General features: G+C 46.0%; 1 protein-coding gene across 2 annotated transcripts; it reads left to right on the top strand.

The window, feature by feature from the left end:
* LOC118208354 (probable Bax inhibitor 1) lies at window positions 1–11,295 on the top strand. Of its 2 annotated transcripts, none has more exons than XM_035382949.1 (10): window positions 1–85; window positions 3,131–3,256; window positions 5,345–5,453; window positions 7,130–7,250; window positions 7,571–7,619; window positions 7,829–7,926; window positions 8,181–8,260; window positions 8,577–8,677; window positions 8,831–8,906; window positions 9,403–11,295. In XM_035382949.1, exons 2-10 carry the CDS (start codon window positions 3,201–3,203, stop codon window positions 9,424–9,426), a joined length of 714 nt encoding a protein of 237 aa, XP_035238840.1. In that variant the 5' UTR covers window positions 1–85; window positions 3,131–3,200; the 3' UTR covers window positions 9,427–11,295. The 2 variants fall into 2 exon arrangements, with proteins under 2 accessions (XP_035238840.1, XP_035238839.1); XM_035382948.1 differs by having other exon boundaries at window positions 9,400–11,295.
* Window positions 11,296–14,619: the final 3,324 nt, after the last annotated feature.

The following is a 14,619-nucleotide window of genomic DNA, read 5'->3' as shown; positions in this document are numbered from 1 at the left end:
TTTGCCACGGAGGAATGTGACGTTCGTGTAACTCTGGAAGAAAGGAGTAAAGCGAAAGAGAGAAACAAGCTGAAACATAGACGCAGTAAGTTATTCGTTACGTTCCTCCATACCTCACTGCTCCGTGCGTTTTTAAACGTTCCGAAACTTGGTGTCAGGAGTTGGCTCTCTAAATACAGAGTAAAATACATCGTGCCTTGGCTTATTTTGAAGTTAGCCAAATTACGGTGCTCCGGTAGGCTAGTAGCTAATGCTAAGGAGCAAAGTCCAATACACTAAGGTTAGCTTGCTTGTTGGTGAGTTAGCTAACTGTGTTATTATCGCGGATACGCAGTCTGTCTCTGCCTCCAAATGTTTCGCTGGTGTTATTTTTAGGTTGCAATTTAAAACTAAAAGGCGTCGGGTTCCAACTGCCTCACATCATATGCCTGCTGGTTTGCCAGAAAGCCACCTGGATAGGTAGCTACTTTGTTGGCTTGTCGAGTAGCTATAGTCAATTATGTACGGTTTTGCACGGCTTGCCAACTATTGTTGCATAAAATTACGAAGAAGTGCAACTCTGTGTTAGCCAACATTGACTGTTTGTTGTAAGCATCTGGTAGTCGAACTGGCTATAACGCAGTACGCTAGCTGCAATATTTAGTAAACACCTGCTCGTTTGGTGTCACTGTCCTTGGCCACGACCCAATCTCCGACTGATTCGATAAAATATATATAGCTACACTAGTTTACAGCAAACGTGGTAACCGCTCGCAGCGGTGCCTAAGCTACCAACTAGATTTGGGCCTGTATGTTTGTTAACGCCCCTTGGGCACTTATCTATATTTTCGTGTACACTGGCTCGCCCGTCCGAATACAAGGCTGGCGTGTTCAGTAACGAACAGAAGTTCATCTGGATCAACGTCATAATCTGAGCTAAGTAAAGTCGAGGTAGTTCAATTTGCATGCATCGGAAACTCATAATTTGACGGCACAAACCGAAACCGTACCTTGTGGTTGGTGGACCTGTACCTAACAGTGGTTTGTCGGTCATATTTCGAGCAGTTTATAGTATACAAAGATTGTTTCCGTTGACGAAAGTTGTAGGTTAATGGATGGACAGTTGGGCATTGCACTTTAGGGTATGTCTTGGGCATATCAAAATAAGACCTTATTAGCAAGAGCAGTGTCATATCCTACTCATGAGACGCGTATAATTTTTGAATTGGTAATAATAATGTGAACAATAACGATAATAATTGAAAACGAGTGTTGAAATTATACTATGAGTTTTAATTTGGCGAAATATAATAGTATATATATATATGTCGCAAGCCCAGCCCTCATTCAAGAATCAGGAGCAATTCTGATGCGACATTTCTTTAGGCAAATTCTCTCAGCAACCAGTCCCCTCCTGCCCGCACTTTGTAGAAAGCACACATGGGTTCTTGCATTCATGCAAAACCTGCTGCTGCTCTACCATACGCCCTCTTTTGAAGGGGTAATAAACACTAAAACATGTTTCTTTTGGTTCTAAAGGCGAGCATTCTGTCTCCATATGATATATTACAGTAGTCCTATGGTAAAGAGAAACAAAAATTAAGCCGTCTCACCGCATTTTGCGCGAGAAATAGCCATGCACTGCGAAGGTTAAAGGTTTCGTTTTACTTCCATGACGTAGAAGTAGGGTTTTACATAAGCAAGTCAGAGAACCATCTCCGCCCCTCTTCTTGATTGATTAAGTATTATGTATTCAATCTGATTTAATATGACTGCGCAAATTTAAAGGTGCTGGGCATTTGGTCTGAAATTGGAAATCAGTTCCAGAACCAGTTCTCAGTTTCTGAACAGAGTCGATTAAAAATATTTCTCATGAAATGCTGTTAACACATTGATTTTCACTTGCTGTTAACCGGATCCCAAGAGTTGTGCCAACTCCAGTGGGCCATTTGTAGTGCAGTGGAAGTTCAAAACTGAGGCTCTCCACGGTTCTCAGCTAGTAGCAGCAGCGCCGTAGAGTAATGCGTGATGGTAGAAGTTAAAATGTGAGCTAAAGCATGGTAGCTCATTGTTCTCCACCAAACTAACTTATTGAGTTAATGTTAACAGATGGTTTTGCTGCGGTCCTGTGTCTACAATCAGTGACCTCCGTCCGCAGCCCCTCCCATCACCCCAGTTTCATATTTTATAACTGTTCTATACAGGTTTTTTACTTTTTTTTTTGTTGATATCACTGTTTTTCGATAGTTGATGGAAAGTTGGTTCAAGGTTGACTCTGGTTATTTGAATGAACCCTGTCGGCTTGTCGTTCTCCCTCTGAGGGCATTTAGTTCCAGTGGCAACATTCTGTCATGCCGCCAATCATCACTCAAGCCAGAAACTAGATAGACTTGTGTTCCTGGCCAAAACCTTGTAAGAGCTGCTGAGTAGCTGAAAAGTTGGCCGTACACAAGAGTCAGGACCCATGCACACCAACATAAAAAGGAATACTTTTGAAAAATGACTTTGTGCTTTAAGAAGCCATTTTTTCCTGTTAATGTGCACTTTGTTTTGTCTGTGCTTTGTGCTCATTCGGTGTGTGCACTGTTTCAGTCTGTGTATCCCACAGTCCTCCCTCAGCATTTTGGATCTGTTGAAAAAAATGAGAATGCCTCATTTGATGTGATTCTTAGCTAGAAATCGTTTTTTATCCTTTCCTTGTGCCATTCCAGTTCCGTCTTCTGTATCGTTCCTTACCTCTACATTTGCCATTTTAGCAGTTTGTTTAGTAGTTAGTAGGTAGTAGTAATGACTGTAGCCGTGTGGCCCCTGTGCAGGGCCGCGGCCCTGACCTTTTGGGGGCCCTTGCCAAGGTTTTATTTTGTCCCCTCCCACTTTTCCCCATTGCCAGAAAACGTATCATTTCAAACTCCACCGCTGACAGGTTATGTTGTGCCTAGTCATCGGCAGTGAAATTCTCCCCTGCGCGTGTGAAACGGAAGCGTTGTCACTGGGCCTGTCGGATGTTTTATGACGCGGGAGACTTGTACTGTCACATTCTTTTGCATGTTGCCTAACGTCGATAAGATCGCGCAGCGTGTTTCCTGGTTCTCAAAGCCCTTTTTTTTTTCTTCGCGCGCACCGCTCATTTGGTTGTTTGTCTGCGTCGCAGCTGGTGTGGTGGGGAACGAAAAGCCCAATCTCGACAGAAGATCAGCGCAGCTCGACCAGCCCGTCTCAAGATGAACGTGTTTGACCGCAACATCAACTTTGACGCTCTGTTCAAATTCTCACAAATGTAAGTATTTCGCTTTGCAGACCCCCCCCCTCATCCCCTCCAAAAGCCCTATGTGTTCCCTGTGTTTTCTCCAATCTTCATTTTGGTTTTTATAACTTGTTAAGGACATGTGTCTATATATAGTAATGCTTTGTATCCTGGTTCAATGTTAACATAGCTACAAACTTTCATTAGTGTTTTAGTGAAGTTGCATGTGCTGTCGCTGGTGTGGGAAGGTTGTTTGGCCGGTCTTGCACTGCTGTTCGATTAGACGTCATTATCTTCTCTAACGGAAGTCATGCTGGACGATAGCATCTTCTGAATGAATGTGATATAATGGCCACAACAGTGAAGGTTGTTTTTAGCAGGCACATGTTTAGACACCCTCATTTGCTGAAGCATATATGGCCCCTGCCCTGAGACCTCAGAAGTGCTCTTTCTGCTTTCAGCCACAGGGGACCAGTGGAACTCGGAAGTGTCATTAATTAGCATTCCAACCCGCACAGAATTATATTGTTATACCGTTTGCACCTCTCTCTGAGTTCCGGATTTGATTCTTCTCACAAGACGTTTGTGTCATAGGCTCAGTAGCGTGTTTTGGGAGCAACGTTTGCCTGCTTTCCTCGGGCTAGTAGAACTGTTCGGTCGTTTTGCCCAATTGAGCAAAATCGGGGCCGATTCAAGAATTGCAAATGCAGAGTCACATGATGTGGATCGTGTGCGGTCTCATCACGTTTCTGGAATGAGGTTAAGCTAATAAAGCATAGTGAATAGACAGGCAGTGCCACCAGCGTTAATGCTTTGAAATTTCATTGGTCGTTAATGGAATTTTCACTTTTTTCCCCCGCATGCACCGTATGACCGAAAGTATGTGGACACCCCATAGTCTGGGACTGTTTTTCGTGGTATGGGCTTGGCTCCTGTCACATGCCGGCGTGACACCCCTGGGAGGGAGTTGCGGCAGTTCTGGGAAACACCGTTGGTTGCCGCATGGAGAGAGAGAGAGAGAGCGCACCCATACAAACCCGAAATCAAATAAACAAACAATCACCCTCACGGGTTCCGGGCAAAAACAGTAGACTAAAACAACACATTAAAGTAACTTAAGACAAAAGAAAGTAAAACGGAGCTCGTTCAGTTCCCCGCTCGTAGCTGGCCTGCTGTCCAGTGGACCAGCTCCTACTTTTCAGCGGTGGTTCACCTTCTCTGTCTTGTGTGCTCAGATAAACGAAAATGAAACGAAAGTGAAACGAAAATCATGAATGTGCTCTCGGTACGGGCTCCCGGTCTCGGCCCCGAACTGTGGAGAGTAACTCGCCTTTAAGCACCTGGGCTGATTGGTTAACGCAGCCCAGGTGCGTGTGCTTTCTCCACCGGCTCAGCTAAGACCAACCTGCTTCTCCGGAGGACTGAGTGCCACAGCCCCTTAGGTCCAGTGAGGGAAAATGTTAATCCTACAGCATACAGTCACATTCTAGACAATTTTGTGCTTCCCCAACAGTTTGGGGGAAGGCCCTTTCCTGTTTCAGCATGACAGTGCCCCTGGGCACACAACGAGGTCCGTATAGGTTTTGTTGAGAACGGTGTGAAAGAACTTGAATGGCCTGCACAGAGCCCTGACCTCAGCCCCGTCCAACACCTTTGGGATGAATTGGAAAGCCAGCTGTAAGCCAGGCCTAATCGCCCAATCAGTGGCTGACCTCACTAATACTCTTCTGGCTGAATGGAAGCAAATTCCTGCAGCAATGCTCAAACATCTAATATAAAGCCTTCCCAGAGCAGCACAGGGTGGACCAACTCCATGTTAATACTCATAATTTTGGATAAGATGTTGGATGTCAGGTGTCCACAGACTTTTCGCCATGTAGTGTAACTTAAGTGTCACTATCTATTGATTCACTATTGTGCATTTTCCCTGTTACCCAGTGTAAATAAAGCACTTTCAGTCAGTTGGCTTTCACGGTTTTTGCGTCTCCAGTGATCAGAAGCAACGTTGACACTTAATGGCTTGCTATCTGTCACTACTGTTTGGGTAATGGTTGTATATAGCAGAGCTGGAGTCTTGATCTCATAGTCTTGGTCTCTCTCTCCCTCTCCCTCTCCTTGCAGTTCCAGCTCCACTCAGCAGCACCTGAAGAATGTGTATTCCAGTCTTTCCCTGTGCATGCTGGTGGCGGCCGCTGGCTCCTACGTCCATGTGGTCACAAGGCTCTTCCAGGTAAACTGGCCCATTAGGTAATGTAGAGTGACACCACTGTGGCTAGCTGCTGTGTAGAGTAACACCGCTGTGGCTAGCTGCGTGTGTAGAGTGACACCGCTGTGGCTAGCTGCATGTGTAGAGTAATACCACTGTGGCTAGCTGCTGTGTAGAGTAACACCACTGTGGCTAGCTGCGTGTGTAGAGTAACACCACTGTGGCTAGCTGCGTGTGTAGAGTGACACCACTGTGGCTAGCTGCTGTGTAGAGTAACACCGCTGTGGCTAGCTGCTGTGTAGAGTAACACCGCTGTGGCTAGCTGCGTGTGTAGAGTAACACCGCTGTGGCTAGCTGCGTGTGTAGAGTAACACCGCTGTGGCTAGCTGCGTGTGTAGAGTAACACCACTGTGGCTAGCTGCTGTGTAGAGTAACACCGCTGTGGCTAGCTGCTGTGTAGAGTAACACCGCTGTGGCTAGCTGCGTGTGTAGAGTAACACCGCTGTGGCTAGCTGCTGTGTAGAGTAACACCGCTGTGGCTAGCTGCTGTGTAGAGTAACACCGCTGTGGCTAGCTGCTGTGTAGAGTAACACCACTGTGGCTAGCTGCGTGTGTAGAGTAACACCACTGTGGCTAGCTGCGTGTGTAGAGTAACACCACTGTGGCTAGCTGCTGTGTAGAGTAACACCGCTGTGGCTAGCTGCTGTGTAGAGTAACACCGCTGTGGCTAGCTGCGTGTGTAGAGTAACACCGCTGTGGCTAGCTGCTGTGTAGAGTAACACCGCTGTGGCTAGCTGCTGTGTAGAGTAACACCGCTGTGGCTAGCTGCTGTGTAGAGTAACACCACTGTGGCTAGCTGCGTGTGTAGAGTAACACCACTGTGGCTAGCTGCATGTGTAGAGTAACACCGCTGTGGCTAGCTGCGTGTGTAGAGTAACACCGCTGTGGCTAGCTGCGTGTGTAGAGTAACACCGCTGTGGCTAGCTGCGTGTGTAGAGTAACACCGCTGTGGCTAGCTGCTGTGTAGACTAACACCGCTGTGGCTAGCTGCGTGTGTAGAGTAACACCGCTGTGGCTAGCTGCGTGTGTAGAGTAACACCGCTGTGGCTAGCTGCTGTGTAGAGTAACACCGCTGTGGCTAGCTGCTGTGTAGAGTAACACCACTGTGGCTAGCTGCTGTGTAGAGTAACACCACTGTGGCTAGCTGCGTGTGTAGAGTAACACCGCTGTGGCTAGCTGCTGTGTAGAGTAACACCGCTGTGGCTAGCTGCGTGTGTAGAGTAACACCGCTGTGGCTAGCTGCTGTGTAGAGTAACACCGCTGTGGCTAGCTGCGTGTGTAGAGTAACACCGCTGTGGCTAGCTGCTGTGTAGAGTAACACCGCTGTGGCTAGCTGCGTGTGTAGAGTAACACCGCTGTGGCTAGCTGCGTGTGTAGAGTAACACCGCTGTGGCTAGCTGCTGTGTAGAGTAACACCGCTGTGGCTAGCTGCGTGTATAGAGTAAAAATGGCTGCCGTGCATCACCCGGGTGGGTGCTACACATTGGTGGTGGGTGAGGTGAGTTCCCCTTCACTGTAAAGCACTTTGAGCATTCGGAAAAGTGCTATATAAATGCAAGTATATGCGTGTATATATATATATATATAAGCGAGCGGTGGAATCTGATTGGTCTCTGTGGCTTCGCGTTTGCCTCCGCCAGGGCGGGATCCTGAGCCTCCTGGGCTCCCTGGGAATGATGGCCTGGCTCGCCATGACGCCCCACAACCAGGAGACGGAGAAGCAGCGGCTCGGAATGCTGGCCGGTTTCGCCTTCTTCACAGGTGAGGGTGCGGTGCTTTCGCCCCACGCCCGCCTCCATCAGCAGAGACCCATAAAAAAAATAAACCTGGAGTTGGCGGTATGATCTGTATTTGGAGTTCAGTCTAAATGTTTTTGCTCATTGGTCTCAGCCTTGAGTTGCATATTTATGTCACGGGGTATTGCCTGAAGAGCGTCAACACCGAGGTCCGATGCTTTATTTTGCAGCTGAGAGGGTTGTTGTGGGTAAATTGAGGCTAAAAGCACATTGGCTTTCTGAATGGCCCGGTTAGCGCTTGAGGTGCTGACGCTGACGTTTTTCCCTCCTCTTGTATGGCGTTAGGTGTGGGGCTGGGGCCTACCATGGACTACGTCATTGCCATTAACCCAGGGTAAGAGCCTTCTTCCCAGCAGTGTGGGGTCACTGGCTGTACAGCCACTGTTGATGATTGTGATTATGTTCCATGCAGCATATTTTAGTTATTTTTCAGTGGAGAAGCTTTTCCTGTGATATGAATGTAAGGTATCATTGTCTCTCTCTCTCTCTCTCTCTCTCTCCCTCCCTCCTTCCCTCCCTCCTTCTCTCTGTCTCTCTCTTTAGCATCATTGTGACAGCTTTCCTGGCCACCTCCGTCGTCTTTGTGTGCTTCACTCTCAGCGCCTTGTACGCCCGGCGCAGGGCTTACCTCTTCCTGGGAGGTGAGGCCTCACCACCGCCCGCCCTTTAACCCGCAAATGTGTGATCAGAATGTTCTTACCTAACATTCTAATGCTGATGTAACAATTAGTTCTAGAACACTGGCTTGGAATTTTGAAAAAAACTTTGTAAAAAGCGTGCTCTTCAAAGGGGGAAGTGGAGACGTATGGCAGCGAGAGGCTGGTGTTGTAGATGTGTGGCCTGGGGCACGGGGGATGTTTTTTTTTTTAATGGACGCCCATCGCTGCCCTTCTAGGGACCCTGATGTCTGCTCTCTCCATCCTGCTTCTGGTGTCCCTCGTCAACCTGTTCTTGGGGTCGGCGATACTCTTTAAGGTAAGTGAGAGGGAAGCAGTTGTCGGTTAATGTACCCCTGACATCCTGTTAAGTACCCCTGACGTCTGTGTCTTAACTGAGAGAGCTGCACAGCAGGGAGAGCATTGATGCTTACCGACCTGTATTTTATGCAAATGAGGCGCGACTGCCATGTGCTGATTGGTTGGATGAAACACCTGCTGATTTTGACCGGATCGAGCTGCATGTACACATTCTGTGTTTCTGAGCGTGCGGTTGTCCCTCAGGAGCTCTCGTCGCCGAATGCGCCGCACGGGGGGCGGGGTTTACCTAACGGGGGCGTGTCCTCTCCCCGCAGGCTCACCTGTACCTGGGACTGGCCGTGATGTGCGGCTTCGTGCTCTTCGACACGCAGCTCATCATCGAGAAGGCGGAGCTCGGCGACAAGGACTACATCTGGTGAGCGCGCTTCCTCCGCTTACTCCCGCCTTAGAAGCGCTAAATGCTCGAACCCGGACTCACCTGCAGCTGAGTCTGTCTGTGTGTACTCTAATGCCTGACCTTTTTCACTGTGCTAAACAGCAGCGGCTAAACACACCCTTTCTCTGTCAGGCACTGTGTTGACCTCTTCCTGGACTTTGTGACCATCTTCAGGAAGATCATGGTCATCCTGGCCATGAACGAGAAGGTGAGGCTGCAGAGCGCGTGCGGTCTGAGGGAAAGGGGGGGGGGTGCGGGAGGAGGGGGCGGTGTGGGAGGGAAAGGGGGCAGTGTGGGAAGGAGACTGTTGTGAAAGGGAATTTAAAGACTGTAAAGGCCCTGTCAGGCTGAACATCCACAGGCCAAGCCAAATTTATTCTGCTGTAGCGCGTGTGCGCTTGCATGCTGAAGTGATTTGGGTGTGTTTGTAAGCACTATTATTTGGCCATGTATGTTTGTAGTGGTGCGTGCATGCGTGCGCGTGTGCGTATGTGTGTGTGTGTGTGTGTGTGTTTGTGTGTGTGTGCATTTGCGTTTATATGTTATCTGAAACGGGTGCGGATTTGTTCAAAGCAGCACAAGTGTCCTGAGCCCATTCGCGGATTTTTGTCGAGTATAAATATGAACTTAATTTCTATGTCATGTTTTTATGCTTTAGCTTTTTTTTTGTTGCCAGGTAACCTTTCATGCTCTGTCTCTAGCAGGACAAGAAGAAGGAGAAGAAGTAGAAGCTCAGACCAGCGTCAGATGAGGACCGGTCTGAGACTCTGAGTTCTGAAGCGTTTCTGGTGTTTTCGTCCATTGCCCTTTTTTGATTATAATTATTAATCATGATTTTTATTGTTTTCTTACATGTAGCTTCTTCCTTATTTAAGACAAAAAGTAGGGTTTTTCTGTGAGCTTGCAGAAAGGATTTTTTAAAATATTTTTATTTTTATTTTTAAGGTACTGCAATGATAAAACCTGTCCAGATGGGGGAGCTGTTAGCATTCAGTTCTGTTCCTTGGATCAACACTTTGTTTCAGTTACATCCGCAATCACAGTCTCAGCGTACATCATATCCTTCTCTTATTTGGATGGTTCATTACATTATAATTTTTTTGATACCATGGCAGGTTTTCTGAGCAGTCTTAAATTCATCCCCCCTTCCCCCAACCCTACCCCACCACCACCCAACTTCTGGGACGTCAGCATCAACATTTATCAGGCAGTACTATGAGTGCCCACTTTCAAACTCAGCCAGGATCCATTGACTGTTTGAACATTAGCCAAAAAAAGCCAAAAAAGTCTTTAAAAATTTGTGGTGCGCGTGTTTGGATTGTAGCCAAAGATTCTTAGCTATAGTATTTAGGGAGGAGCAATCAGCTAATCTTAGGCGCTGAGTTGTAATATAGACGTTAAATTTCCACGTCTCAGTTCGTTTTTCCATCTGACTAAATGAGTCCTTCGCCAAAAACTCCTGTCCACTAAAACAAAAGAGTAGCAGTCTTGCTGCTCTTTTGTTTTATTTTTATTTTTGAAAAAGGAAAAACCTGGGCTCAAACTTGACTCGTTTTTTTTCCCTGTGTGACTCTGATCCGGCCTGAGCGCAGCGGTGTTGAGCTGCTTATTGACACGCTGTGCTTTCCACAGCCCGCGGTTCCCACCTCCGACCTCTCCCTCCCCAGCTCCGCACCGTTTCGCGAGCCGCATCACAGCCCGTGGCCTAGCGCCCCAGCCAATAGGACCTTAAGCTCCTCCCCTTAGGGGAGTGACCCTTCCCCCCCCCGGTTTATCTTCGATACCAGGTCCCAGGTACAGCCCTTTTAACCCCCGTGAGCGGTACAGAATCTTCCCCTGTTAAGCACCTGTTATTTCTGACTCTTAATTTATGCAGATTTCTTCGCTGTGTGTGAACATTGGTGGTGTTGTAAGGTGTCCTGTGGAAACGGTGGATGTTTATTGGTGAATCTGTCAGGAGAGATGTGATGCGTTCTCCCCCTTAACCCGGCCCGCCCCTCTCCTTTTTTTGTACCTGTAACGTTCGCTAGCATCACGCGCTGATTTGGCCTCACGCGCGGATTACAGCGGATCGGAGCTGAGCGGGTTTTCGTTTGTGCGGGTCGGGTGTCAGGGCGCGAGGGGGGCGGGCGGCCGTGGCGCCGACGTGCCCCCTCCCCCACTTTCCTCCACCTCACTTTTATAATGATCAGCAGTTTTCATTGTTCAGTGCTGATAATAGTTTGAAATAAAATGTTACATTTCTAAACAAATTATGACCCACTCCCCCCCCCATTCCCCCAAGTGACTCTGGTGGCCATGACTGCAGCTTATTTAAATCTAAATGCTACGCTAATAGGTTTTCTCTCCCTCCATACGATCCAGCTTTTTTTTTGTCAGTTAATAACTTTCAGTAATAATAGTGAAATGCTGCACCAGGCATGTGCCGTGGTCTCCCACCCGTAAGGCACTGGCAGTTTGCTTTTAAACTGTCGGGAGACCCCTGGCTCCTGCTGCCCAAACTGTCCTCCTTTCACTTTATATGGGGGCGGGAGTATTTTATTCCTTCAAAGTGCCAACTCCATTATCATTATGAGTATCTATGAGAATCTGTTTGACCGTTTAAAAAAAACTTGAAACTGTGAAGAAGCATCACCCCCCAACCCCCCCCCCCCCCCCCCGGTCCTTATCCAGGGCTTGTTTAATTTTGCTTTGCGATCAGACATTTGTTAAAATAAAATTTTTAAAATTAAAGCCTTGTCATTAATTTGTGTGTTTGTATAAAAATACATTTTGTTACACTAAGCTCAAGTTACACAACAACTATGCCTATAAGTTGTAAACTATAAATTGTTTATTAATTCACAAATTGGTGTAATCACACAAGCTGAAAGCTTCTCATTATAAACACTTCATATCTGTTTTCCAGAACTCCTCATAATAATAACCTGATGACTGTATTTGGCAACTGCCAGCAAAAAAAAAGAAAACATTACACACTCCACTACTGGGCCAATAATTATTTTATTTATTTAAGCATTTTTCAACTGATTCACCGAATATAAAGGAATGACAATATAATATGTAATAAATAAAAACCACAAACGCAAAAACAATGATAACATTTAACACACTGAAGGCTTGGTTTATATCAAAATACAGCCTATGTGCCTCTATGGAGAAACAAAGTTATTAACCAAAAACCACACTTGGAAGTGTAGGTGAATACATGGCAAACTGTAGAAGGGACATCTTGTACTTCTTTGTTTTAACTAAATTAAACGTTATTCTGATAACAGATTTTCAAATCCAAAATCTGCCCATTTGTCTAGTTTGTCAGAGCAACATGAGGTTCTGTCAGTTTCTCTTGCTGACAAAATGTCTTAAGACCAGGGTGGCAAGCCATCGCCATCCTGTGTTCTGTGTTTCTAGATTAAATTTTAAAGGTTACTAAACCAATCTCAAGTAAAACTGAGAAGGAAGATTGTTGGGGCATACACACAGTGTATGTACTGATGGTCAGTTAATGTCTTATCCCGTTTTTAGATATTTTAAAATATCATACTTGTAAATGAAATATATAATATTAATCGTAGCACACATATAATATGTATGCGACACATTTAGGCCAGCTACAGTGCCGCGCAGGAGTGCACGTCACTGTGCTTTTAACCTGGGCTTGATGCACGTGCATCCCACGTTCACGTTCAGCGTCCCTGGAACCAGCCTGTAGTGACCGCCGTCCTGGCAGGCCTCTTTGTAATAGACTCTCATGCTGTACACAACGTTCCACACTCGCAGCCGGTAGTTGAAACCCGACAGCGTGCTGTCCCGGCAATAACGATGTTCGCACCTGGCAGACCAGATAGACTGCGGTAATCTGCTGGCATTAAAATCTTTTCTGAGAGAGAGAGAGAGAGAGAGAGAGAGAGTCAACACCAGCAAACAGGTAGTACCTGAGAAACCAGGACATTAAGACCTGTTACTTACATCATACATTAAAGAGTTCAACATCATCTTGCACTGTTATTTAATATGAATCTGTCAGCGTGTCAATAAATGCATTAGACTGCATTTCTTTCAGGTTTTTTTCAGTGAATGCTCACTTTATTTTTAGTTTTTCGCATCTTCTGAATATCTTTAGAATATAATTAGTCAAAATGTCTATACATGTCTTACATCTACAGTATTTTTTACATGTATTGTGCATTCTGATTGTGCTTTACACGACATACATTTCAACTAAATGACTTTACTTAATATGGGCTAACTTGAGTGTAACTTCGCGTAACTTCAGTAAATTAGATTTGAGACACCACTGCCTAGGTGTGGCGTGCTTATATTCAGCGCAGGTTGGTGAGCTGAAATTTGGTGGGGCTTAAAACTTTCCTTTAAACTGATCCATTTTGCAATGTACTCAGACTTACACGTATGTCCATGGGGACAGCATGCGCTCGCTTGCATCCTCCGGGATAAAATGACTAACGTTGCTGCTGATGAGAACCCTGCCTGAGTGTTCGATGTGCCTCTTGGTACACTTCTCATCACACTCAGAACAGCGTATCAGAGTGCGGACAGGAGCCACCGTGGTCAGGAACACGAACTGTGTGATACGGACATACGGAAGAACGCCATTAACAGAGAGAACCACTAAAAGACGTGCACATATACAACTCTATTTCGTTCCAAACTATGCTTACCTTCCGAGTAAATGTAGGCTAACCATAATCTACACTTAAAACTGGGGGGTGTAAGATCGCATTGCAGGTGGCACATAATAGGCTAGTTGTTGTCATTTTGTCAGCGAGATTGACGCACACCTATGCGGAGGTGCTGGCCGGCGGAAAATAAACTGAAAAAAGAAAGCTGCCGTATTCTCAAGCTTCCATGCACGGAGTATGTTTGTTTAAAACCAAACATAGTATTAAATACGAAATGCAAAAAAACAAATATCCACTTAACGATGGCTATTCTAAAGCCAGCCTTGTCCAGAGCAGTCAGTCAAGGGATGCGGACACCTGACTGCCCTTAATGTAAATCTATAATCTTGAAAAAAAAACTTATAAAGTAAATTAAATTAAAAAGCTTAGATGGCTCGAATGCTCTCCCAACCCCATACATGTCCAGCGGCTAATAATATTTCAGATATGTTATTTCACTCACCAGAACAGTCGCGATGTTCATTTTGTGCTTTCTCGTTCTTTCTCAATGGAGTATGCTCAGTAGTTTATTTTGCTCACCTGCTCACACAAAAATTAATGTCCATGGCCGTCTCGAATAGGCTACTTATATATTGCATGTCGGCCTGACGTAGCCTAAAATAACGCTGTTTTCGTAACAACACATTTGCATTGCGTGGGGGGTCCCATTCAGTTCAGCCCGAGGCCGCGGGCAAATTAACTTTTGTTTTCAGCGTTGGGCAGTATCGTCGCTACAAGTAGCGGCGTTACTAGTTTAACTACATTTCTCAGTAGCGTGGTGGTAGCGTCGCTGTTTTCTGAATCAAATAGCTTTTCAGTAGGGAAGCTCTTTTATTGATCAAGGAGTGCGGTGTCGTCCACACAAGCTACATTTCCCCAAGCATTTCTGAAGCTCAAGCGCAGAGGAGTGTTCTGCTGCGGTCTGAAATAAAACTGCTAAGGATCAGTAAATGACGCCACCGTAGACCTGTTGTCTTCGGTCGATCTGTCCTATGATTTCTTCTGTAACCCCATACTACCACCGAAGTAGCCTCCATTATTTTCTAATAACCGGGACAGCCCGGAGGGGTTTATTCCATTTATATACAACGGGTTACCAACAATGACTATACATGGTTACTTTCGTATTATCGATTTAATCACCTGAAATTGAAATATTCTTCCGCGGCATATTTTACCGTTGTCAATCAAAACTGTCGTTGGTAGTTGGACTTGGACCGTTGTTTATGCAACAAATAGGAT

The sequence above is a fragment of the Anguilla anguilla genome, chromosome 11 (genome assembly GCF_013347855.1).
Source record: "Anguilla anguilla isolate fAngAng1 chromosome 11, fAngAng1.pri, whole genome shotgun sequence".
Lineage (NCBI taxonomy): Eukaryota > Metazoa > Chordata > Actinopteri > Anguilliformes > Anguillidae > Anguilla > Anguilla anguilla.
This window is presented reverse-complemented; position numbering and strand designations above follow the sequence as displayed.

Excerpts from the sequence above, each read along its gene's own strand:
- LOC118208354 (XM_035382948.1), top strand. The coding sequence starts at position 3,201 with ATGAACGTGTTTGACCGCAACATCAACTTTGACGCTCTGTTCAAATTC. Across the intron at positions 7,620-7,828 it reads GTCATTGCCATTAACCCAGG|CATCATTGTGACAGCTTTCC; the intron begins GTAAGAGCCTTC and ends CTCTCTCTTTAG. Across the intron at positions 7,927-8,180 it reads GGCTTACCTCTTCCTGGGAG|GGACCCTGATGTCTGCTCTC; the intron begins GTGAGGCCTCAC and ends CTGCCCTTCTAG.